This window comes from Quercus suber, unplaced genomic scaffold (genome assembly GCF_002906115.3).
Source record: "Quercus suber isolate HL8 unplaced genomic scaffold, Cork oak 2.0 scaffold_83, whole genome shotgun sequence".
Classification (NCBI taxonomy): domain Eukaryota; kingdom Viridiplantae; phylum Streptophyta; class Magnoliopsida; order Fagales; family Fagaceae; genus Quercus; species Quercus suber.
Genome location: NW_027069548.1, coordinates 645015 through 668973, shown reverse-complemented (window position 1 = coordinate 668973; position 23959 = coordinate 645015). Strand labels below are relative to the sequence as shown.

General features: G+C 36.1%; 1 protein-coding gene across 1 annotated transcript in view; it reads right to left on the bottom strand.

Moving 5' to 3' along the window:
- Positions 1–17442, bottom strand: part of LOC112006896 (serine/threonine-protein kinase 1) — a 25697-nt gene extending 8255 nt beyond the window's left edge. The window contains exons 1-9 of the mRNA XM_065773933.1: positions 16604–17442; positions 15368–15456; positions 15167–15274; positions 14979–15086; positions 14617–14707; positions 12268–12320; positions 10223–10285; positions 5717–5761; positions 5025–5060 (exon numbers count right to left, since the gene is read on the bottom strand). Coding sequence (XP_065630005.1) covers positions 5025–5060; positions 5717–5761; positions 10223–10285; positions 12268–12320; positions 14617–14707; positions 14979–15086; positions 15167–15274; positions 15368–15456; positions 16604–17348 — 1338 coding nt within the window. The 5' untranslated portion in view covers positions 17349–17442. The remainder of the gene's footprint in view (positions 1–5024; positions 5061–5716; positions 5762–10222; positions 10286–12267; positions 12321–14616; positions 14708–14978; positions 15087–15166; positions 15275–15367; positions 15457–16603) is intronic.
- Positions 17443–23959: the final 6517 nt, after the last annotated feature.

Here is a 23959-nt window from a genome sequence, read left to right as displayed (position 1 = left end):
GTGGAATACGGCATGGTGTGTTTTTGGGGATTTCAATATCATTCGATATCCGAGTGAGAGACTTGGTTGTGAGGCTTTTAGTCCGGCTATGTTTGCTTTTTCAGACTTCATTGAGGCTAATTACCTTGTGGACTTACCCCTTGAAGGGGCTTCCTTTACTTGGTTTAGAGATTCGGGGTCAGATTGTATGTCAAGAATTGATAGAACCTTGGCATCGGTGGATTGGGTGGATCACTTTGGAAACGTGTCTCAAAGGGTTCTCCCTCGTGTAGTTTCTGATCATTGTCCTCTGTTGGTGGTGGCGGGTAGTGTTAATAAAGGCCGGAGTGCTTTTAAGTTCGAGAATATGTGGTTGAAAGAAGATGGTTTTGTAGAGAGGGTTCAGCAATGGTGGAATGGGTATTGCTTTTCGGGTTCTCCTAGCTTTATTTTGGGTCGTAAATTAAAAGCTCTTAAAGAGGACTTGAAAAAGTGGAATAAGGAGGAATTTGGGGATTTGGCCTTTAGGAAGAAATGTCTTTTATCGGAATTGTTGGGTTTGGATGCTAGGGAGGACCTGTCAGGTCTTTCTCATAAGGATCAAACTCGTCGTACTCAGATTAAAGGAGAGATTGCACATCTTGCCTCTTTGGAGGAGATTTTTTGGAGACAAAAGTCCAGGTTTTTATTTGTGAAGGAGGGGGACAATAATACTCGCTTTTTTCATCGGGTTGCAAATTTCCATAAAAGAACTAATTATCTTCGGGGTATAGAGGTGGATGTTGTCCTCTATGAGGATGAGGAAGAGGTGAGGTCTAAGGTTGTCCATTTTTATCAAAGTTTGTACACTGAGTCAGATTCTTGGCGCCCTTTTATGGATGGATTAGAGTTTTCTAGAATTGAAGAGGATGAGCGGCTTGAATTAGAGAGGGAATTCTCTAAGGAGGAAGTGGTAAAGGTTCTTCAAGAGATGGAGGGTGATAAAGCCTCAGGTCCTGATGGTTTTACTATGGCTTTTTTTTAAAAATGCTGGAGTGTTGTGGAGATAGATGTCATGGCTTTCTTTGATCATTTTCATAGGAGCTCAGAGTTTGAACGGTCTCTAAATGCTTCTTTTCTATCTTTGATTCCCAAAAAAAATAACGCATTGAATATTAAAGATTTTAGGCCTATTAGTTTAGTAGGCAGTGTGTATAAGCTTTTGTCCAAGGTTTTAGCTAACAGATTGAGGCGGGTGCTGGATAATCTTATTTCAGAGTCTCAAAATTCTTTTGTTGGTGGTAGACAGATTTTGGATTCAGTGCTTATTGCCAACGAATGTTTAGACAGTAGACTGAAGTGTCGTACCCTGGGGGTGATGTGTAAGTTGGATATTGAGAAAGCTTATGACCATGTGAATTGGGACACTTTGTTTTATCTGTTGGAGAGGATGGGATTTGGGGATAGATGGAGGAGATGGTTAAAGACTTGTGTCTCTACCGTTCGCTTCTCAGTTCTGGTTAATAGATCTCCTGCTGGTTTCTTTGGTAACTCTAGAGGTCTCAGATAAGGCGATCCTTTGTCTCCCCTCCTTTTTCTTTTGATCATGGAGGTCTTAAGTCGTATCATGAAGAAAACTGAGGAAGGTGGCTTCATTCAGGGCTTTCATGTGGGTCCTATTAATTCTACTGGTATTCATGTTTCTCATCTTTTATTTGCTGATGATACCATTCTTTTCTGTGATGCCTCTAGAGAGCAGATTCTGTCTATTAGGCTGGCTTTGACTTGTTTTCAAGCTTTTACTGGTTTGAAGGTGAATGTGGGAAAAAGTGAAATTGTCCCTGTTGGGGAGGTGCGTAACATTCAGTCTTTGGCTAATATCCTTCAGTGCAAAGTGGGCAATTTGCCTATGACTTACTTGGGTATGCCTTTGGGAACTGTGTATAAAACACCCTCCATTTGGAATCCGATCCTTGAGAGGATGGAAAAGAAGCTTTAAGGTTGGAAGCGGCTTTATTTGTCGAAGGGTGGTAGACTCACCTTGCCGAAGAGTACCCTTTCAAGCCTTTCGACATATTACCTTTCCCTTTTTACTATCCCCAAAGCTGTGGCGACTAGATTGGAACGCGTTCAAAGGAACTTCTTGTAGGGTTCATCAGTTGAGTGTTTCAAATATCCTTTGGTGGCTTGGGAAAAGGTTTGCTTACCGCGTGAGTTGGGTGGTTTAGGAGTTCGAAAGTTGGCGCCGTTTAATCAGGCCCTCTTAGGGAAATGGCTTTGGAGGTATGGCCATGAAACCTCTCATCTGTGGCGAAGGGTCATAGCCATGAAATATGGGGAGGGAAAAGGGGGTTGGTGCACTAGAGCTTGTAGTAGGGCCCATGGTTGTGGGTTATGGCGGAGCATTAGTGAAGGGTGGGAAACTTTCGCTAAGTATTTCTCTTTTGTGGTGGGGGATGGATCTCGTACTCTTTTTTGGCATGACAAGTGGACTGGAGATGTCACTCTTAAAAGTCTTTATCCTCAGTTATTTTTGTGTTCAGCTAATAAAGAGGCTTGTATTTCTAATGTGTTAAGCCCTTCAGCGGGTGATAATGACAGAGTGTGGAGTTTAAGATTTCAGAGGGCATTCAATGATTGGGAGTTAGCGGCTTCCTACTCCCTCCTCCACTTCATTCAAACCCGAATCCCTAGGGGTGGAGGTTGTGATAGGCTTTGTTGGGATCTTAATGGCAGTGGGAAGTTTGATACTCGATCTTTCTATCATAAGATTCGTAATGCAGATCCCTCCACCTTCCCTTGGAAGGGTATTTGGAAAGTTAAGGTTCCTAATAGGGTGGCTTTTTTTATGTGGACCGCAGCTCATGGTCAGATTCTAACTTTGGATAATTTTATGCTTCGTGGTCGTCCTTTGGTGAATCGTTGTTATTTGTGCTGTTGTAATGCGGAATCTGTGGATCACCTGTTACTTTTTTGTTCGATAGCTCATTCTTTGTGGATGCATATGCTTCAGTTGTTTGGGATCGATTGGGTCATGCCAGGTTCAGTTGAGGACTTATTATTCTGTTGGTTTCATTAGCTTGGGAAGCATAGTTCTGATATCTGGGATTTGGTCCCAGGCTGTTTAATGTGGACTATTTGGTCTGAGCGGAATCGCCGGGCTTTTGGTAATGAGGGGAAAACTGTGGTTCAGTTATTAGAGTTGTGCCAAAGGACCCTCTTTGATTGGTCTCGATGTTGGGGTTTCTCAGATTGTTCTACCCTTACGGATTTTATTTCCTCTATTAGAATAGATTAGGGGCTGTTTTTTTGTCTTGTTGTTTCTTTTTTTCCTTTGTTCACTACTGTGAACTCTTTGTGTTTCTCTTGCTTTTCTTTTATTAATAATATTCTATTCTTACTTATCAAAAAAAAAAAATTTAGTTAAATAAAATTTTTCTTGGACTTTTTGTTAAGTAAGGACCTAATATATTGTTAAGGGGACTAAAGTTTAAAGACAAAGTTTGGCTACAAACTAAGTTGTAGCGCAAGGCTACAACTCTCACTAAACAAATTAACATTACTACATATTTTGCAAATCTAACCATTGAATTGCATGTTCTCTATGTTCTTAAAACACATGTCAAGTTTCATGTCAATTGGATGTTATTTACTATTCGATCCATAAACTTATTTTTTATGCATAATTTTAGACTACAAAAATGCAAAATTTAAACATTTGATTGATGACATAGCTATTGATCTTTGATCTTCTTGAAATTTTGCAATTATGAAGGATATAAAAAGAAAATGTAATTAAATGGTGAATTTGTTAAAATTTACAACTAATAAAAGAAATATATTGAATGAAATTGTAGCCTTAGCTTACAACAAAGTTTGTTGCCAAATTTGTCCAAAGTTTAGTTATGTTGGGCCTAAAAAAAATTTAGGGTTGTCACAAAGTTTTTTTAAGAATAAAAAAAAACATAAATTTTTAAAATTTATACATAATAATTATTATTTTTTCTAGGCCAAGGTGGTCCTATGACCACCCTGAACTCTATGTAGAGCCGCCAGTGCATTGAGTTAATTAGACAGTATCTAAAAAGTATAACTCTTTTCCTATGTAAATCATAGAATAAGAGTGGGTAGATGAAGTATAAAAGGGCATCAAGAGTGTTGTGTGGTCATAAAATACCTATTAACTAAATGCAACTAAAATAAGAATGTTAAGATGGATAAGTAAAAATGAACAAAAAAACAAGGTTCGAAAAAATGAAGTTCATTTAAAGATTGGGGTGTCTCCTTTTGATGAAAGATGAGGAAGAGTTACTTGAGATGATTAAGTCATGTTTGGAGGAGAGAGACTAAGGCATCAATGAGAAGGAGCAAGTTGATTCAACTTAATGGAACGAAAAAAGGAAGAGGTAGACCAAAAATAAAAGGAGAGGACATGTCAATTAAGGAAGTAACAAAGAATATAAAATGGCGGTTAGCACTAAATGAGATGTGAGTTTCTTAAAACAAATTGATAGGTCGTTAGGCACCTTTGCAAAGAACACAAAGATCTTAAAGAAAAGACCTCAAGGCTAATTTTCAGTCATAAACTGATTTACAAAGTGTTTAAATTCTGGTACTTATTCGAGTTCTTTGGCATTGGCAGCCTTCTAGATGATCGACAAGTGTCTAAATCCTATTGGCCAATGCTAAAGCAATCATCTAACTAACTAACTAACTAACTAATTAGTTACAAGAGGAGTAAGATGGCTGCTGTCATTGAACCAGTAGAATGCTGCTGAATTTAGCTGCTGACTTAGTTAAATGTAGCTACTGGTTTTTGTGATAAACTACAAGTGTATGCAGCTACTTGAAATACCCCGCATCAGACCACCTCCCAGTTGCATTCATTTTTTTATGATGTCCTACACTAATGAAAGCACTGAATGCATCATAATGATAGCACAATACCTCATCAAATAACAACCACATTCCAAGGAGACCAATATGCAAACATGGATTAAAGTTTGACATATGAATATATAAATGACAGTATAAATTATAATAGAAGTTAAAATTGTGACACTAACCCTCATTGGATGAACTGCTGATCTAGGAGGAAGTCCCTGAAAAATAAAGGAAAAGAGAATAAGATCATGAGATCTCAAGAAACATGTTGAAGTGAATCTCAAGAAGAAACAGACCAACAATAGGAACCATTCAACACAAAATTTCTTTTTTTCTCACAAGATCTAATCCCATAGTTCTTTGTTTAGTATATACTCAAAATAGGATGGTAAACCCATCAATCAACCCAACATCATAAGTTTCTTTCTAAGCTTATTATAACTCCCAACTAGGTGGGAACTCTACATCATTTAGCTCTATCTTTAGAGCTTTCTTAATTCTTTATTACTTATTAAAAAACTTTGTTACACCAACCCCCTTTTCTCCCAAAAAAAAATCCAATTGCAAGCAGCTTATGGCTAAAACTTTAAAAGATTGCAGAGCTTTCATATTTTTCCAGGTAATTGTAGAAAAAAATATGCACTTGGAACACTTTTTTTTTTTTTAAATATAAGTAATAATTTTTATAGGAACAACTAGAAATGCATCAAGTACTTAAGAAGTATACTAAATGTACATCATACTAAACTTTTCTAAAAGTACATTGAATAATAAACTCTTAGAGAATGAGAAACTTCCTAATGCCAACACCCATTTGAATAGAGTTCTAAGAAAGTACAATTTCAGATCTAGAAAATTAGAAATGTCCTCTCACCTCTGCCATTTCAATTGCAGACACACCAAGAGCCCATACATCCACCTGAAAAGAGGAATGTATAATTGTACCATGGATTTAAGAGTTACAAAAGGTTCAATTACAACATTTATAAGTGATAAACACTCCACCCTCCAAATATATAAGTAACATATCCAACATTTATAAGTAATAAACATATCCACCATCCAAATTATGATAACTATAATAATTTGAAGTTAAGCTCTGCGTGTCATAGGAATGGATATATTTGGATGGCTACTCCTAAACACCCAGAGTTTTACTTGAGTAGCCATCCAAATATATCCATTCCTATGACGCGCAGACCTAAACTTCAAATTATTATAGTTATCATCCCAACTTTTAGATTCTTTTTTCAGCTAATCATTATAACTACAATTTATTCAACATTAGCACATGATAAAAATGTGTCCTTTCAACATTGCCAAGACAATTCCATCCATATAGTCAGCGAGTGTTTAGATAACAGATTGGAGGATGGGTCTCCTTGGGTGTTATGCAAATTAGACATTGAAAAAGCTTACGAATCATGTCAATTGTGCTTCCTTCTATATATGCTCGGAAGGTGCAGCTGTGGTGAAAAAGGAAGGTCCTGGATTGCTTCTTCCTTTTTCCCACTCCGCTTTTCTGTGCTGGTGAATGGCAGTCCTAGTGGTTTCTTTCCAGCACTAGTGGTTTAAGGCAGAAGGATCCTCATTGCCCACTTTTACTTGTCCTTGTCATGGAAGCTTTAAATAGGTTGCTGGCCAAGGCAATTGATGGGGGCTATTTGTCATATACAGCGAGTAATGCTGCTCTGAAGATTTCCCATCTTTGTTTTTTTTTTTTTGATAAGTAAGAATGAAATATATTCAGGAAGGCTGCTCTATGCATGAAAAGCATAGAGCACACCAAGATTTACAAGAAAACGAAAAAGAAAAATCTTCTATTTGAAGATGATACACTAATCTTCTGTGATGCAGATCCTAACCAGCGTAGGTTCTTCCAGTTCATCTTATTATGTTTTGAAGTTGTCTTAGGCTTGAAGGTAAATTTGCGCAGGTCAGAGCTTGTTCTAGTGGGCCAGATTCCACACATATGTGCCAACTGACATTCTTGGTTGCAAAGTGTCATATCTGCCAATGAAATATTTGGGACTTCCAATCAGGGCTCACTTGAAGAAACAAGCTATTTGTGATGGCATTTTAAAGAGAATGAAAAAAAGGCTTCCAGGATGGAAAAATCTTTTACTTATCCAAGGGGGGAGGTTCACTCTGATTAAGAGAATGTTTTCAAGCCTTCGCACTTATTTCATTTTGCCTTTTCCTTTACCTGCTGGAGTGGCAAATGTAATGGAGAAAATTTTTATAAAAAAATTATGGGGAGGTATGGGGGAAGAGTTTAAGTTCCACTTGGTCAATTGGAATTCCATTTGCAAACCTTTCCAACAAGGATGCTCGTGGATTAGGAAATTGTGGACCTTTAACCAAACCCTTCTTGTGAAATGGTTATGGCGGTACATGGTGGAGACAGATTCTCTATAGCAAAAAGCCAAAAAGTGATAGATTTGGAACATGGAAGTTGTCAGGGTTGGTGCGGGTGGTGCTCGGATGTTAAGAGGGGTTCTCATGGTGTGAGCCTTTGGAAGCATATTCAGCATGGGTGGACTACTTTTAAGATATATTTGATTCGAGATAGGGTACTGCACAAGGGTCTGTTTTTGGCATGACTGCGGGTGTGGGGAACTGGGGATGATACATTTAGAGAACAGATAACTGGAGCTCTTCATGATGGCTAGAAATAAAGATGCTAATACGACGGATTACATGGATGTTTCAATTATCGGTGTGCATTGGGTTCCCTCTTTTCTTACAACCAATTCATTATTAGGTGTTAGAATATGTGAATCTTTTCTTTGAAGACCCTAATTCGGGGAAGCTCTACAGGGCCATAAAGATAAGTTAAGCTGGGCATTTTCTAAAAAATCATGGATTTAAGGTTAAAGCTTATTATACGATTTTCAGAAGAGGGATGTGGAATTCCCTGGAAATCAATTTGGCATGTTCACTGCACACCTCATGTGGCATTCTTTGATTGGTAAACGGGAAAGAGTAAAATACTAACAACTGATAATATGAGGAAAAGAGGTATTATTATTATGGATTGATGTTGTATATGCAATCTGATGGGGAGTTAGTAGATCATCTTTTTCTTCATTGTGAAGTTGAGAGTGAATTGTGGTCTCTTATTTTGTGCTTGTTCAGGGTGTGTTGCATAATACCAAGGACTGTTCTTGAAGTTTTGGCCAGCAGGAAAGGTCCATTTGGTAAAAAAAAAGTTTAGAGATTTGGAAGATCATATCTTGTGTCTAATGTGGTGTATTTGAAGAGAGAGGAACACATGGACATTCAAAGAACAGGAAGTATCAGTTACTCAACTGAAGTTTCTGTCTACGATCCTTATATATGTGGGAACATGATGTCAGTTCTTTAGATACATCAGATTTTTGGGGCTTTCCTTGATAAATTGGATTTTAGATGATTTTTTCTGGGTTCTACTTTGTATACATCCTATGTACAAGGGTAGTGCCCTTTTTTTGAGCTTTTTAAATAGAATTTCTTATCCTGTTTATCTTTTTTTTTTTTTATAAATAAGAAGAGAATATTATTAATAAAAGAGAAGCAAGAGAAACACAAAAAGTTCACGGTAGTAAACAAAGGAAAAAAAAAAAGGAACAAAAAGACAGGAGCAGCCCCTAATCTATTCCAATAGATGAAAGGAAGTCCAAAATGGTAGAACAATCCAAATAACCCCAACAACGAGACCAATCATAGAGGGTCCACTGGCAATACTCTAATAACTGAACCACAGTTTTCCCCTCATCCTCAAAAGACCGCAGATTCCGTTCAGTCCAAATAGTCCACATTAAACAACCTAGAACCAAATCCCAAATATCAGAGCTATACTTCCCAAGCCAATGATACCAGCAAAATAATAAGTCCATAACTGAACCTGGCATGACCCATTCAATCCCAAACAACCGAAGCATATCATCCACAAAGAATGAGTTATCGGACAAAAAAGTAACAGGTGATCCACATAAAAAACGCCACCCTTTTAGGAACCTTAACTTTCCAAATTCCCTTCCAAGAGAAAGTGGAAGGAGCTACATTTCGAATCTCATGATAAAAGGACCAAGTATCAAACTTCCCACTACCATTAAGATCCCAACAAAGTCTGTCCCACCCTCCACCCCTAGGAATTCAGGTTTGGATGAAGTGAAGAAAGGAGTAGGAAGCCGCCAACTCCCAATCATTGAATTCCCTCTGAAATCTAGACTCCACACTCTGTCATTATCACCCACTGGAGGGCTTAACACCTTAGAAATACAAGCCTCCTTCTTGGCTGAACACAAAAATAACTGAGGATAAAGAATTTTGAGAGAAACATCTCCAGTCCACTTATCATGCCAAAAGAGAATACGAGAACTATCCCCCACCACAAAAGAGAAATATTTAGCGAAAGTTTCCCACCCTTCACTAATCCTCCGCCATAACCCACAACCATGAGCCCTACTACAAGCTCTAGTGCACCATCCCCCTATTCCTTCTTATCCTATTTATCAAAAAATAAATTGTGATATCATCTTTTAATGTAATGGCATCTTTTGACAATCAATGACTTTCCAACATAACCATATATTCAAACCCATTCCATATGTTTAATGCTCCTATATACATTTGATACTTCCACTTCTCTCTGGACATTTTTTTTTTCTTAGTACATAACATTGTTTTAATTTGTGTTTTCACAAATTCTCTTGCAATTTAGGATGTAGCAATCTTTCCACTTTTTTCTGCATGTGCATACGTTTAATGAATTTTTGTGTGTTTTTAATGCCTTTTACAATAAATATATATTTTTAGTAACATTTTGGAATTAACCCACCCTTAACAAAACATTGAACCCTGAGGTCCAGGCATTGTAATATGCCCTGGAAAATTACTTAGACCAATAACTACATGTTTTTGATAAATAATGATACTTTGTTGAAAAAGGAGAACATACAGGGAACCATAGCACACAGGTAGTGTACTAAGGAACCAGCAACATATCAAAACTAAAATGCATAGAAAGCAACCTGTAGATATTACTTAGACCAATACCTAAATGTTGCTTAATTGAAAATAAAATAATATCTCTGTCCTAAAAAGCATCTGCATTCCAGCTTTTGACAATAATAAGCAATATTATATTTATATGGTTTATACCAATACAAATTCTGCTTTTGTTTCTAGTATGATTTTCCATGGCCCATTCTCCCACAAGAGAATTATTTATTGCTTCATCAAAAAGTCCAAGGAACTTTAATAAATTTTGGCAGGTATTTCAGTGTTTTATTAAAGAAGAATGAGTAATCCGGTGATGAAGGTGTGTTAGTGGGCAAAGAAATAAGAAGATAGGCTCAAAAGAAAATTAAATCCATCAAGACCAAGAATATGATACCTTTCCATCATAGCGACTTTCCTGAATAACTTCTGGAGCCATCCAATGTGGAGTGCCAATGAACTGAGAACAAGATAAAAGATAGTGAAAATAATTTCCAATTATCAAGCACAGACAAAGAATAATACATAAGAAAGATATAGCAACAATATTAACAACAGAATAAGCACTAAATAGATGCAAACTAATAATCCCTCAATGGAACATAGCAGGATCAATGACTAGATACCTTTAACAAAAGGCAGCTGCTTAAAAATCAGATCACTTACTAATAAATTTTCTTTATCAATTCACCAAAACTGTTAATTTTACCCTAATGGGTAACATAATTGGCTGAGTACCACGCTTCATGAAGCAAAGGTTACCAGTTTGAATCCCCCATTCCCCACCCCTAGGGGCCAAACTTACTTATCAAAAACTGTTAACTTAATGCCAGCTGCAGTTAGGAAGGTAATTGGTAACATAAAACAATTTTTTTTTCCACCCGGACTCCCCTAAGACTGGAGAGGCTTCAAAAGCAGTATATTGTCAAGGTTACCCCTAAAGATTTCAGATATCTTTCTTGGTTAGGTACTCTTCACAGAGGAAAATTATTGAAATTACACCATCTTCTGACATTCGCCACAAAAAAGAATCTTTCGACTTTAATTTACAGCAGCCAATTGATTTCGAAGGACAATAACTTTTTTAATTTTTAAGATACACGAAATCAAAATCTCCACACCATTTGACCTTTATTTTTTTTTCTTTCTTTTCTTTTCTTTTCCCCTTTTCTCTTCTTCTCCAAACGTTCCCACTTTCTTTTTCTCTCATTGTTGCTCACTTTTCTCCTCTCCCTCTCTCTTCTTCCTTTCCTTCCTCATCTTATCTCTTTCAAGTTTAGGCCATGTTGAGTGGATTATAAGGAAGGAGGCATGTTGGTTTTTTTGTGGAGGAATTGAGGGGACAGCCATGATTAGCAGGAAATTATGGTGGCTTTGGTGAGCTTTGAGTAAGCTTTGGCAGGTTTTTTTTTGTTATGGAGATGTTGGTATACATGGCTTGGGCAGACATTGGTGGCTCACGGTGGTTTAGGTATTGGATTTGTAGGTTTGATTGGTGGTTGATAGTGGTTTTGAGTTGGTTTGTGTGAGATGTGTTTGTGTTTGTGGAGTTTTGGGTCAAATGAAGGGAAAACAATAGTATGAGATTTTCTCAGATATAAGTTTCATTGAAATTCCTTATCATATGAGACCCAACATAATTAAGAAATGTGACTTCTCATATATGTATTCCTTACAATTCCATGAAGAAATAGAGAGAAGGCTTAAATGGTGCTTTTAATAGTAGGTACAAAGGTGGATTACGGCTACTAACGGAGTTAACCTCAAGTGGGCAAAGTGATACTTTTTAAACCACATGTGAAAAAGGGAAACCGGCCCTAACCACAAGTGGATAATATATATAATTTATTTGCTAACACATCAATGATTGATCTATTAATGTCAATAGTAAAGTAGCTTTTTTTATTTCTCAGCAGTGCACAAGCTGATACAAAAATCATCAGCTATTGTAGATGTCATCACACTCACTTTGTCACTATTAATTAGAATTTATATAGCATAACTAACATTCAAATAAGATGGAAGCAACAGGTGATTTGAAGCACAAGTTAAAAAATTCATTTTAGCTCAATAATTTTCTGTTTGTTATACTTCAATCTTCCCATTCTCTGGTGAACTGCACTTGCAATTGAAAGATTTCACCATGTAAAAATATGATCTCTTGTACTCTCTGCTCTCTACAATCTCCAGGGAAGTAGCAAGGTATTGAAAATTGAGAACTCACATTTATCATAGAACCTTTCCTATGCATTTATCTGAGTCTTCTAATCAAAGGATACCAAATCACCAAGGCATCACCAAGGAACTCTGAGTGAACTAGAGGCTACTTCAGGCATTTAAAACATAAATTCAAAGGTAGCATATAACAGAAGGGAGAAAATGGAGGCAAAAGAAAGGGTGCTGACTACAGTATCTACAGCTAAAGTCAAACAAACATGGTACCGTGTTGCGTTTTGACATGGTCCTTGTAAGCTGAGCTGCAACCCCAAAATCACCTGCTCATATTTCAAAATTTCACCAAATGGTGAATCAGTCTTCTGTTAAAAGGAAAAGCTATATATTTTAACCTCTAAACAAAGACCAGAATGAAAGAAAGAAAGCTCAATTTATAGACATTTGCATAAGACTCAGTGTCCAATCTAATTAAAAAAGAGGGGGAAAAGACCAAAAAATAAATTTCCCCAAGAAATCCTTCTCAAACCCTTTTCATCGTCTGTTAAGAATCTGTGTTTTTCATCGCTTGCATCACCAGAAATCTTCCATTCAAATCAGAAAAATCAGCTTCATACAGCATGCAGGATATGAAATAATTTCAAGGGCATCAGCTAGATTTTACCATAGCAAGACTTATGTAAAATTTGAAAGCTTTGTTGTGCAGAGTTGATTCAATGATGAATCCTCTACTAATCTATCAAAATACAAAGTAATTGACAAATGCATACTCAGGCGCTAAAGACTGAAAGTTTTTTTTTTTTTTTTTTTTTTTTTTTAAGTAAGAAAGATGTACATTAAAAGTAAAAAAATTAAAAATTAAAAAAAAAAATAACTGCTTTATTTTTTTTTTTTTTTTTTTTTTTTTGATAAGTAAGAAAGATGTACATTAAAAGTAAAAAAATTAAAAATTAAAAAAAAAAATAACTGCTTTATGCCAAAAGAACACAAAGCAGACCAGAGAAATAAAGGCTGAAAGAAATAGTTATCAGAACAGTATCAAACATCAACCCAGGCACAAAGCAGGTGAAATAAATTGCCAGTTCAACCTTCAGTTTAATGGTCAGACTCAAGTTTTGTAATTATTTTGAAAGTATGAATAGTAAAGAAATCAAATGTGTGTGTGCGTTTTATATGGTGATAAACATGTAAATGTTATACTCTCGCAATATTTATCAATCTAACTTATGTATCAGCTTTGCAAGTTATTGTTTGTGAATGGTAAGGTAAGCAAAATTGTATGGAAATAAAAAGAAAAGACTAATCTGATGGTTATGTACCTATCCCTGTACTCGGGTAAACTGGGTTCAACATTTCTATTTGAACTTCTCTAAACGGCCGCTCATGCCTGAAGCCAGTTGAACCAACCCAGTCTTCATCCAGTTATATGAGAAAACACCCATTCAAACAGCATGGTCTGCAGTTTGACTGATTTTTATCTTGTCATGTCCATTAAAGATATGAGAGCAAAATAATGACTAATTTACGGTTTTTCCAATACAACAATTTGTTCCATCAAATTCTAAAAACCATGGTTGAAATCCCGAAACCAACCAAAAATTTACATTGTAATATTTTCACCCTATGCCTAAAGTTTTATAATATCCTGCCAATGAGGTCTACCTCAAGTGGCATTTCCGCTTCCCACAGTAATGGGATGGTGGGTGAGTTCTTATGTTCAAGATCCAATAAGTGCATGTATATCTTGCCAATCAAAATGTACCTTGTATCATATCATATAGTCAAGTGACCACATTACTCATTGTGAAAACTTCAATATTGAAGGGATCTGGCGATCTGAGAAACCTATTCCATGAACCTTTCTAGGCAGTCATTTTTCTCTAACTGCCATTTGCAAACCTAAAACTAGCTTTGGACTAAATGTTTTCACCTAAACATTGGAAAAACCTCTCCAGTGTTTTCTTTTTTCATCTCCTTTAAGTTAAAGAGAGATCAAACGTTAAGTTTCAAGCATTTTCAAATATAAATTATTAAGCACCACTAATTACCATCAAAAAAATTTGCTCTCAGTCAAGATTACCTATGATTTAAAACACCAGCACATATTTAAGACTTGGAAAATCATCCATCATTCATTTTCCCTTCTTAGCTCTAGGCCAAATACCCTTTGAGGAAAGTTTAAACCACACTTTAATGAGTACAACAGTTGTTTCTTTTTAATTATCTCACATCAGGAAAGACATCATGTTTATAAAAGCATCAAAGGCAAGGGCTGCCATTACTCAATAGAGGTGATTCTCAAATTTTACTACAGTAACATGGCTATGGCAATAAGATTTTCATATGTAACTTTTTAATATTGGTAAGTTACGCACCCAGTAGGACTTGAACCCAACATCTCACACTTCAACTAAAATTTAAGGGAGGAGGTGCTAGTTGAGCTAAAGCTCATTGGCCTCTTTCTTTTTCAGATATAGGTATATGGTAATCTTATATAACAAAACAAGTATCAACAACAATAAATAGGAATAAAACGTAGGATTCATGAATCCCTATAACAAGACGTGTTTTAGATGTAAATAGACATGAAGTTGGCAACACTATATGAAGTTTACTCACCCAATTTGACATCGCCTTGTTCCGTTAACAAAATATTTCCACCCTTAATATCTCTATGGACCTTGAAAATTGAGTGCAAATAAGCAAGACCCTACATATAAAAATAATATAATAAATAGATAAATAAATAAATAAAACAAAAAGTTCGACCAACAGAATAAATTTTTTTGCTTACCAACAGATTAATTATAAATCAGATGGTAGGCAAGGAAGCATTTACTTCACATAAACAATGGCAAAAAGAGTGTCTGACTTAAGTTTTCTAGCACAAAAATTAGCAAGATTTTATAAAATAGGCATAATATTTAAAATTGATTATTCTCCACAATTTTCAAATTCAAACCAACCAATGTCAACCATACCTTCAACGTTTCCCTACAGATAAATGCTATTTGAAACTCCTCCAAAGGCTCTTCAGTAACGTTCATCAAGTCAGCAACACTTCCACCACCACAATATTCCATAACTATCTGCCAAGATACTAAAATTAGTAGTCTCAAACTATGCAATTCATTTCACAAGTAAATAAATCAAACTCATTGTTTCCTACCCAAAGACAATCTTCTCCTTGGTAACTCCCCAAGTAGCGCACAACATTGGGATGACTACACTGCTGCAACATCTCAATCTCACCACAGATTTCTTCGTATCCCTCCTCCTGAAGACCGCAAACGTCATGATTCACTTCAAAAAGTCCAAACTCACACTAAATGCAACACTAGACACAAGAAAGAGCAAGAAAGAAACACACCCCTTCACTTAACGATATCACTTTGATGGCAACCAGCTCTGAAGTTTTTAAATCCCTAGCTTTGTAAACAGCCCCATATGACCCCTTCCCTGCCATACCCAAATACCAAAATCATTCAACACAATGACATAATCACACAAAACTCACCTATATCAACTTTTTTTTGTAATGAGCAATTAATAATCTTATTAGACAATGAAAAGGAAGACAATGCATAATCACAGTGTTTTCAACAACAACCAAGCTTTAGTCCTTTGCATTCTTTTTCACCATTCTAATTATGGTCAACCATATGTGTCCTTTTTTCATGGATTTTTTTCCTATTTGGCTTGATTTTACTAACAATTTCGTTATGTAGCAGAAAAACCAAACATATTAGTTAAGTAGCATCCCGAGTGTTTAAAACTTAAGTTTACTGATAGAACTCAAGTCTTAGAGACTCGATTTCTATGTTGTGGTAAGAGCTAATGTGGAATTTTTATCCACGTGGAACTCGAGACTCTAGGATGCCACTTAACGCAATTGTTTGGTTTTTCTGCAACATAATGAAATTGTTAGTAAAATCAGGCAAATGGCAAAAAAAAAAATTGCCTTTTTTCATCAAACTATCATATGTGAAATCACTCTCTGTTACATCCTTAATCAACATGTTCTTTTTTGCTACTTCTACTAATGTTATTTTAAGTCTTTCTCCACTTTTTTTTTTTTTTTGACAAAGGAAAATTTCACTCAAATTAGTTATATGTCGCAAAGTATACAGTACAACAATCCTCACTTAATCAAACTCTTACGGGCAACTGACCCCACTTGTTAGAACCAGTTATCAGGTAATCCAGGGACTTTTTACCCCCAACAGGCTAAGCAGTTTATACTCATGCCAAAGTGGCAAGTAAGTCTTTCTCCACTTTCTTTCATTCCCTTAGCTTATATCCACTCACTCTTCACTCACAGTTGCATTATGCATAAAATTCGTCAAAAGCATTACATTATGAAGTTCAAATAATCAACAAAATCCACAAAAGAATTGAAATGCACACTGCCTAAACCAGTAGTGACCTCAAGCAAAAACCCATTTTTTAACTACAAAACAGCACAAAATGAACATGATTCCACAATCCAATTCAACGATTCACTAACTATGCATCAAAATTAACACAGTTGAATACCACAAACATCATAACCAACCAAAATTCCACATCGAATACGCAATTAAAAGAATCAAAATTGAACTCTTACCAAGCTCATTGAGCAATTCATACTTAGTAGAAACATCTTCCCTGTTAACAAAACTCTCCGCAATCGAACTCGACGACTTCCTCAATAGGCTCCTCCCTTCCTCTCCGCCCTGCGCCGGTGTCGCGCCGCTCCCCTTCCTCTGCTTCCCATGCCCGAATTCCCCAGCCGCTTGCATGCTCGCCACCGCGAGTCCCATCGACGAACCGCCCAAACTTTCGCCGCCTTTCCTTCTCTCGCTCTTATTCACCACGAAGGTCGAGAATCCCTCTCCACCTTCCTCATCCTCATCTTCGTCCTCATCGCCGCGACCTTTCGACGAACTCCGACGCTTGTACGAGTAGTTATACGATAGATTAGAGGTCCGGTTGTTAGTCTTCACGATCATTGTCCCGAAATCTTCGGCCTTGTTCGCCTCATCGCCGCTGTCGTCGTAGTAGTACTCGTTGTCGTAGTCGATCGAAGTTCTGCCGCCGAAGTCCTTAGGGAGTCGTTTAAGCAGCGGAGGTAGAGACGAATCGTCGTCTTCGTTCTCCTCGTCGTCGTCGTTATACACCATTGTAGCGTAAAGGTCATGTTGTTGTTGTCGTGATTGAGGTTTGCGACGCTTGTACGGTGCGTTTTGCTCGTGGTCGGAGACGGAGACGGTGTTGGAGTCGGCGCCGCCGTGGATTAAAACGGAGGAGTAGAGCGGCTCCGATTGGGTCCGGGTCGGGCGGGTCCCACCAGAGGTGGATCTCTGTTCCATTTTGTTTTTATCTTTCTAACGGATTCTTTTTTTCTTTTTCTTTTTTTCTTTTTTTTTAAATCAGAAGTCTAACGGATTTCATTTTTTTTCTCCGTTAAAGTTGGTGTACATGACTCGTGAGAATGCTACACGTAGTTTTTCCCATGCAAATCATTTTTTTTTTTTTTTGGAAAAAAGTTTAATATGATTTTTTTTTTTTTTGCTTCACTTTTATTTTTTTAAAATATAAAATTGGATAATTATGATAGTTATTATAAATGTATTTATATATGAAACTATATATTCTCCTATTAAAAAAAATTATATATTCTCTCATTTAAATAAAGAGAATATTCTTTTTTTTAAATTAAAGAGAATATGATGTGTTAAGATTTTAATGGAAGGTTTAAATATAGAATTTAATTTAATTTTGATTTAAAATATTAGAATAGTGAGGTAAGATTGTATAAAATTTCAATAGCTTATGTGGAACAATAATATGAGGTCAACCAAAAATTAAAATTGTCTTCAATGTTGTATATGATAGTTGCATTATGCGGAAAAAATTTGATGATTTGTTTAAGTGAAAAATGAAAAATAAAAGCAGTAATGAGACTTATGATGTTAGTCCCAAATCGGCAAATTCTTCTTACAAAAATGTGATTATTTTATAATAAAATATAATTGATACAATATATAGAATTTCTAAATTAAGCTTCTTCTTCTTCTTTTTGTTTTTGTTTTGAGGAACTAGTAAGAACTAAATTAAGCTATTTATATTTATTATTTGGATGTTTAAATTTGGTAAGTTTTTTTTTTCCAATGAAACATAATTCATTTACATTCACTTATCACATAGTTTATTTATAGTACTCCTTACAAACAGTTCATTCTCTATACATCTTGAATGTCCTAAAGATGAAACATATATAAATAAATTCATCACTTATATTAGAAAAAAAAAAAAAAAAAAGGGGGGGGGGGTGGAGGATTTTTTTTCTCAAAATAACGCCCATTTTCAAATAATTTTATTAGTTAGCATCATTTCTAAACTATTTAGCAAACTAACATTTCGAGGCTGAAGGACTCGAGTTCACTATACCAAATCGAGTACCACAGACTTGATTTCTATTAAAATTCACATGGAACTTGAGTATTAAACACTCGATTTCCACAAAAGACACTCAAGAAAACCTCAGTCTCCTTCCTCTTCTCCCTCTGAAAAAAAAAAAAAAAAAAAAAAAAAAAAAAAAAAAAATCCACGACAACTACAGTCAACGAAACACCTCAATCTCTTCTTCTTCCTCTGAAAAAAAAATCCACGACAACCACACTTGGCAAAACATTGAAAAAAAAGAGATCAAAACACTGAAAACCCAGTTAGCAATCCCAGCGGCGAACCCACGAAATAGCAAACCCAGGCGGTGAACCCAAGCAACAAAACCCAAAACCCATGAACTCGACGGCTAATCCATGAACCTAGACGACGAAACCCACAAATCCAAGCTCAGACTAAAACCCACGAACGTGTGATTCCTCAGGCGAAGGTCGTTTTCCTCTGTTTTTCTCTTTTTTCTTTGTGCAGACCAAGAACTCGAGTATCTAATACTCGAGTTCCACTAGAAATCGATTCCCACAGACTCGACTTCCGTTGGAAATCAATTCCTCTATGCTCGATTGCTACAGTAAACTCGAGTCTAAGAGACTCGAAATGTTAATTTCCTAAATAATTTGAAAATGATGCTAACTAACAAAATTGATTGAAAATAGATGTTATTTTGAAAAAAAAAAAATCCAGGGGATTATATTTTACCCGCACTTGGTTTACCCAAAAAACACTATACTCACCAGTGGTTTAAAAAATAGCACTTTGTCCACATGCGGTCTGATCTGTTGACATGACATTGCTCAATTGTGGCCTTACCGTTACTCTAACACCATTTAACTTAAAAACACAATCAAAATTGAATCAAAACACCAACCTTAGAGAAACAAACCTGCCCTAGAACAAACACCCTCTCTCTGTGATCTTGGTCCACTCCATCAAGATCAACACGTGAAATTCCCATCATCAAGTTAAATTGCTTTTCCAATCAAAACCCATGTGAAGGATTTTGAAGATTTTCTCTCTTGAGTTAAACCACAGGTTTGTTCTTGAATCTTAGGGTTCTTAATTTTTTTTGAAATTAGAAATTTCTGGTAGATTACGAACTGAAACTTGAGGAACTTTCGGTTTGGGGATGACTTTGGGCAACTTGAGCTAAGAAGAGTTTGTGTTTGGACAAGAACAATATTGTTATCTCAATGTGTAGTGCCTAAATGAAAAAAAAAATGTTTTTGAGAAATTGGATCTTCTTCTATTATCAAAGCAATTTACTTGGATCTTATATTTGACTCAGTAAATGTTATCTGTGCTACACATTTTCTTGGGTCAGCATCTGTGTGTGTGTAAAGGTTGAACTGGAAATTGCAAGTCATGCCCTGTTATAGTTTGTCATACTATGGGTAAGGTTAGAGAGTCAAGCACTAGGGCTGTTTCTACCTAAATCTAAGTCTTATATGTTTGACCACCACCAAAATTTTTATATTCTCCAATGTATATAAAAAAGTGCACCTTTAGTCTACTTTGAATTTACTGGTTTGTATAAATTCACTTGTTTTTCCAAGATAAGAGACAACAACCCCACCCACCATTACTAGATCATGCTCAATGTGGCATAATAATAACAAGTCTAAAACATATCTGTGTCCATTCCCATGTGGTTGTCTCCCAAATACAAAATAAAGACTTTTTTTTTTAAAATGTGCATATTCTATCAGGAACTGTTAGAAATTTTCAACTGCTAAAATTCATACATTGTTTAATGATCTAAAAGTTGCTAGTGGTTTGGTCCTTTTCTATGTTGTGTTTTGTGTGAACCCTAAGAATCTTTTTGTATTGAGGAAAAAATATGTAAATGTGGACTTTGTAGTCCATTCTCATGGGGTTGTCTCCCAAAAACAAAACAAACACTTTTGTCTGTTTTTGCTATGTTTGTGTTTTATTCTTTTGTCTGATAACACTTTTATTTAAGCAATTATTTTTATGCAGATGGTTGATTTGAATTTCATTGTTAAGATTAATTATGGTGGCAACTTTGTGTGGAACCCAAACTTAGAATATGTAGGTGGCAACATAGCATATGAAGAAGTTGACCTTGATTGTCTAAGTTTTTTCAAAATACAAGGAATGTGTGAGAAGTATGATTCCCAGTACAAGTACATATCATTACCTAATTTTTGGAGGTAAAGACTTAAGATTGGTATTTGGGGATGATGAGGTGTTGTATATGTGTGAAATTCACATAGCATGGGCTACAAATAGGTTGGTATTATATATGGAAGGTGGTGAGGAGCCATTTGCTATTGAAGTACCTGGTCAGAATGTAAATGGTATGGAGGGAGAAGTGGTAGAAGGTGGTAATGTAGAGTATGATGATAATGCTAATGTGAGTGAAGTAGATGAAAAAGTGAAGGTGGATGGTGAAGGAGATGAAGTGCCAGTAGCTGAGCAAAATGAAGGTGTGGACTTTGATTGGTTGGAGGAAGGGCTAGAAGGGCCAGATTTGGGGCAATTACATGGACTGAGGGGAATGGAGTTGGGGACATTATAGCCCCACAGAGCAATAATACAGCAGAGATGTATAAGGGAATGGAGTTTCCTAACACTAAGATGTTTAGGGAGGCATTGAGGGAATATGCTATACAGAAACTTGTGGATATCTAGTTCAAATTAATGAGAATGAGAAGATATCTGTCTATTGCAAGAATAAGTGTAGATAGAGGTGTTATGCATCTAAATTTAGGGGGGAATTGACCTTCCAAATAAAGACATGGATACTTTAGTGCACCTGCCTTAGGACCTTCCAAAACAGCTAAGTGACATTAGCCTATGTTGCCAAGAAGTACGTGTAGGATTTCAGCAAGAACCCTAATTGAACTATAAATGGTGTGCAACACCATGTGAGATCTAAAATTAAGGTTGACATAAGTGTGAGTCAAGTGTATAGGTCTAAGAGGAAAGCCATTGATTTGATTACTGGGGATGAGCAACTACAATATGGGAAGCTAAGAGACTATGCAAAGATGATAAGGTTGAATGATGTGCGAAGTAAGGTTATTTTGCAAACTGAGATGGAGAATGAAAATTCCCAACCAAAATTTAGGAGGATGTATACGAGGTATAATACACAGAAAGTTGGTTTCTTGGGAGGATGTAAACCAATCATAGGATTGGATGGGTTCCACCTAAAAGGAAGATTTGGTGGGCAAACTCTAGCTGCCACAGCTAGGAATGGAAATGATAATATTTTTCCAGTTGCCCTTACTGTTGTTTCCAACTATGAAGCACACTTACTGTGTGAAGCATATTTACAGTAACTTCAAAGCTAACCACAAGGGGTTGGTGTTGAAGGATGCATTATGGAGATGTGTTGAAGCCACAACTATTAAGGAGTTTGAGAGGAGAATTCAAGAATTAAAAGATCTAGACCTTAAGGCTTGGGAGTATCTTGTTGACATCAACCCTACACAATGGTCCAAGTCTCATTTTTACCAGCAAGGCATTAAGTGACTGTTTAGCCAATAATCTGAGTAAATCATTCAATTCCATGATTTTGAAGGCTAGGGACAAGCCCGTCTTAGCAATATTAAAGTGGATTAGAGTTAGGCTAATGACCAAAATCTATAAAAAGAGGTGAAGTATAAAGAAGTTTGTTGGGAGGGTATGTCCAAATATTCAGGACAAGTTAGAGAAGTTAAAACTAGAAAATATACCTTTTTGTGCCACTCCACCTGGTAGGTTTATGTATGAAGTTGATAATGACCGTGAAACGCATGTGGTTAATTTGACAAATAGGACATGCAACTATAAGATATGAGATTTAACAGGACTCCCATGCAAACGTGGCATTGCTGCTATTTTTAAAAACCTAGAGAAGGTGGAAGATTATGTGCACCCTTGCTACCTAAAGGAAACATATCTTCGAACTTATCAGGAGATTATTCAACTAATGCCTGGCCAATTAGAATGGGTTCAAACTGGATAACTTGCTCCTATTGTCCTTCATGTTTACAAGCCACCTAGTAGACCTCCCAACGTAAGGAAAAAAGCCCATGATGAGCCAAGGAACCCATATAGGGTTTCTAGAATAAACAAGACTATCAAATGTTGGAAGTGTCATAGAGAATGACATAATTTAAGAGGTTGCAAAGTTGTCATTACTGGTGAGATGCATGGCAGAGGAGACAGATGCTTCAAAAGGATAAAGTTGTAAGTATATTTAGACTTCAACCCTAGTCACTTCGTTTTTTGCTTCACATGTTGTTATAAATATGTTTGTAACTTGTACAGCTGTGATATATGCACAGGGAGGTAATTTTGCAAGTAGAACCAAGAAGAATGTTGATAAAGCAAGGCCCCAAACCACAACTCAACCTACATCCCAACCTACGTATCAACTTTTTACTGAAACCTCTAGATTTCAGCCTTTATCCTCACAGCCAACTAACAAAGCTTCAACTCCACAAGCAACCTCCAGGGCCTATTAGTACTCTTCATCTAGCCAACCAAACTTTTATGCACCTAAAGAGATGGGATTCTAGACCATCATCATCCTAGGTATTGCAGCTTTATTAATATAATTTCTATTTTTCCTGTACCATACATTAACTTAACTGTGATTATGATTACCATAAATCATTCAAGGATTTAAAAAATCCACCTAGAGACCATTTCAATTTATAGGATTTAATAGGAAACCAAACTCAAATACACAAATATGAATCCTTCAAAAATTTAACCAAACCATTCACTCAATAAAACACAGAGTTTAACCAAACCAACCAACCATACTTTTTCTTCTTTCTCTATGAATTGATAAGAAAGAAACAAGTGAAATCATCAGTTCGTAATCTACCAAAAATTTTTGCAATTTCAAAAAACAAAAAAAAAAACAAAAAATCAAGAACCCTAAGATTCAAGATCGTACCCCTGGTTTAACTCAAGATAAAATCTTCAAGATCCTTCGCTTGGGTTTTGATCGGAATGACAATTGAACTTGATGATGGGAATTTTACGTGTTGATCTTGATGGAGTGGACCAAAATTGAAGAGAAAAGGTGTTCGTTCTAGGGCATGTTTGTTTCTCTAAGGTTGGAGTTTTGATTCAATTTATATTGTGTTTTTAAGTTAAATGGTGTTAAAGTAACGGCAAGGCCACAAGTGAGCAACGTCCTATTAACTGATTAGACCACAGATGAATAAAATGCCATTTTTTAAATCACAAGTGGATAAAATGTTTTTCGGGCAAACTACATGTGGACAAAGTGTAATTTTCCATTTATTTTATTTATTATTTATTTTGAACTAACGGCATATGGTGTTTGAAACAAATTCTTTTGTCCATGGATGTTTGTGTCCATTAAGTGCCAAATAATGTAATTGTGTATCCCATCTAGTAGCAAAGTCTCTGATGTGGTGGATCCTAATTGAAACTGAGGAAAATGGTAAGATACAAGTGAAAGAGGATCAAGGGAAAATGGAAGAAACAAGTGAGGAAGACATTAGTGACAATAGACCTTGTTCTTTGGGAC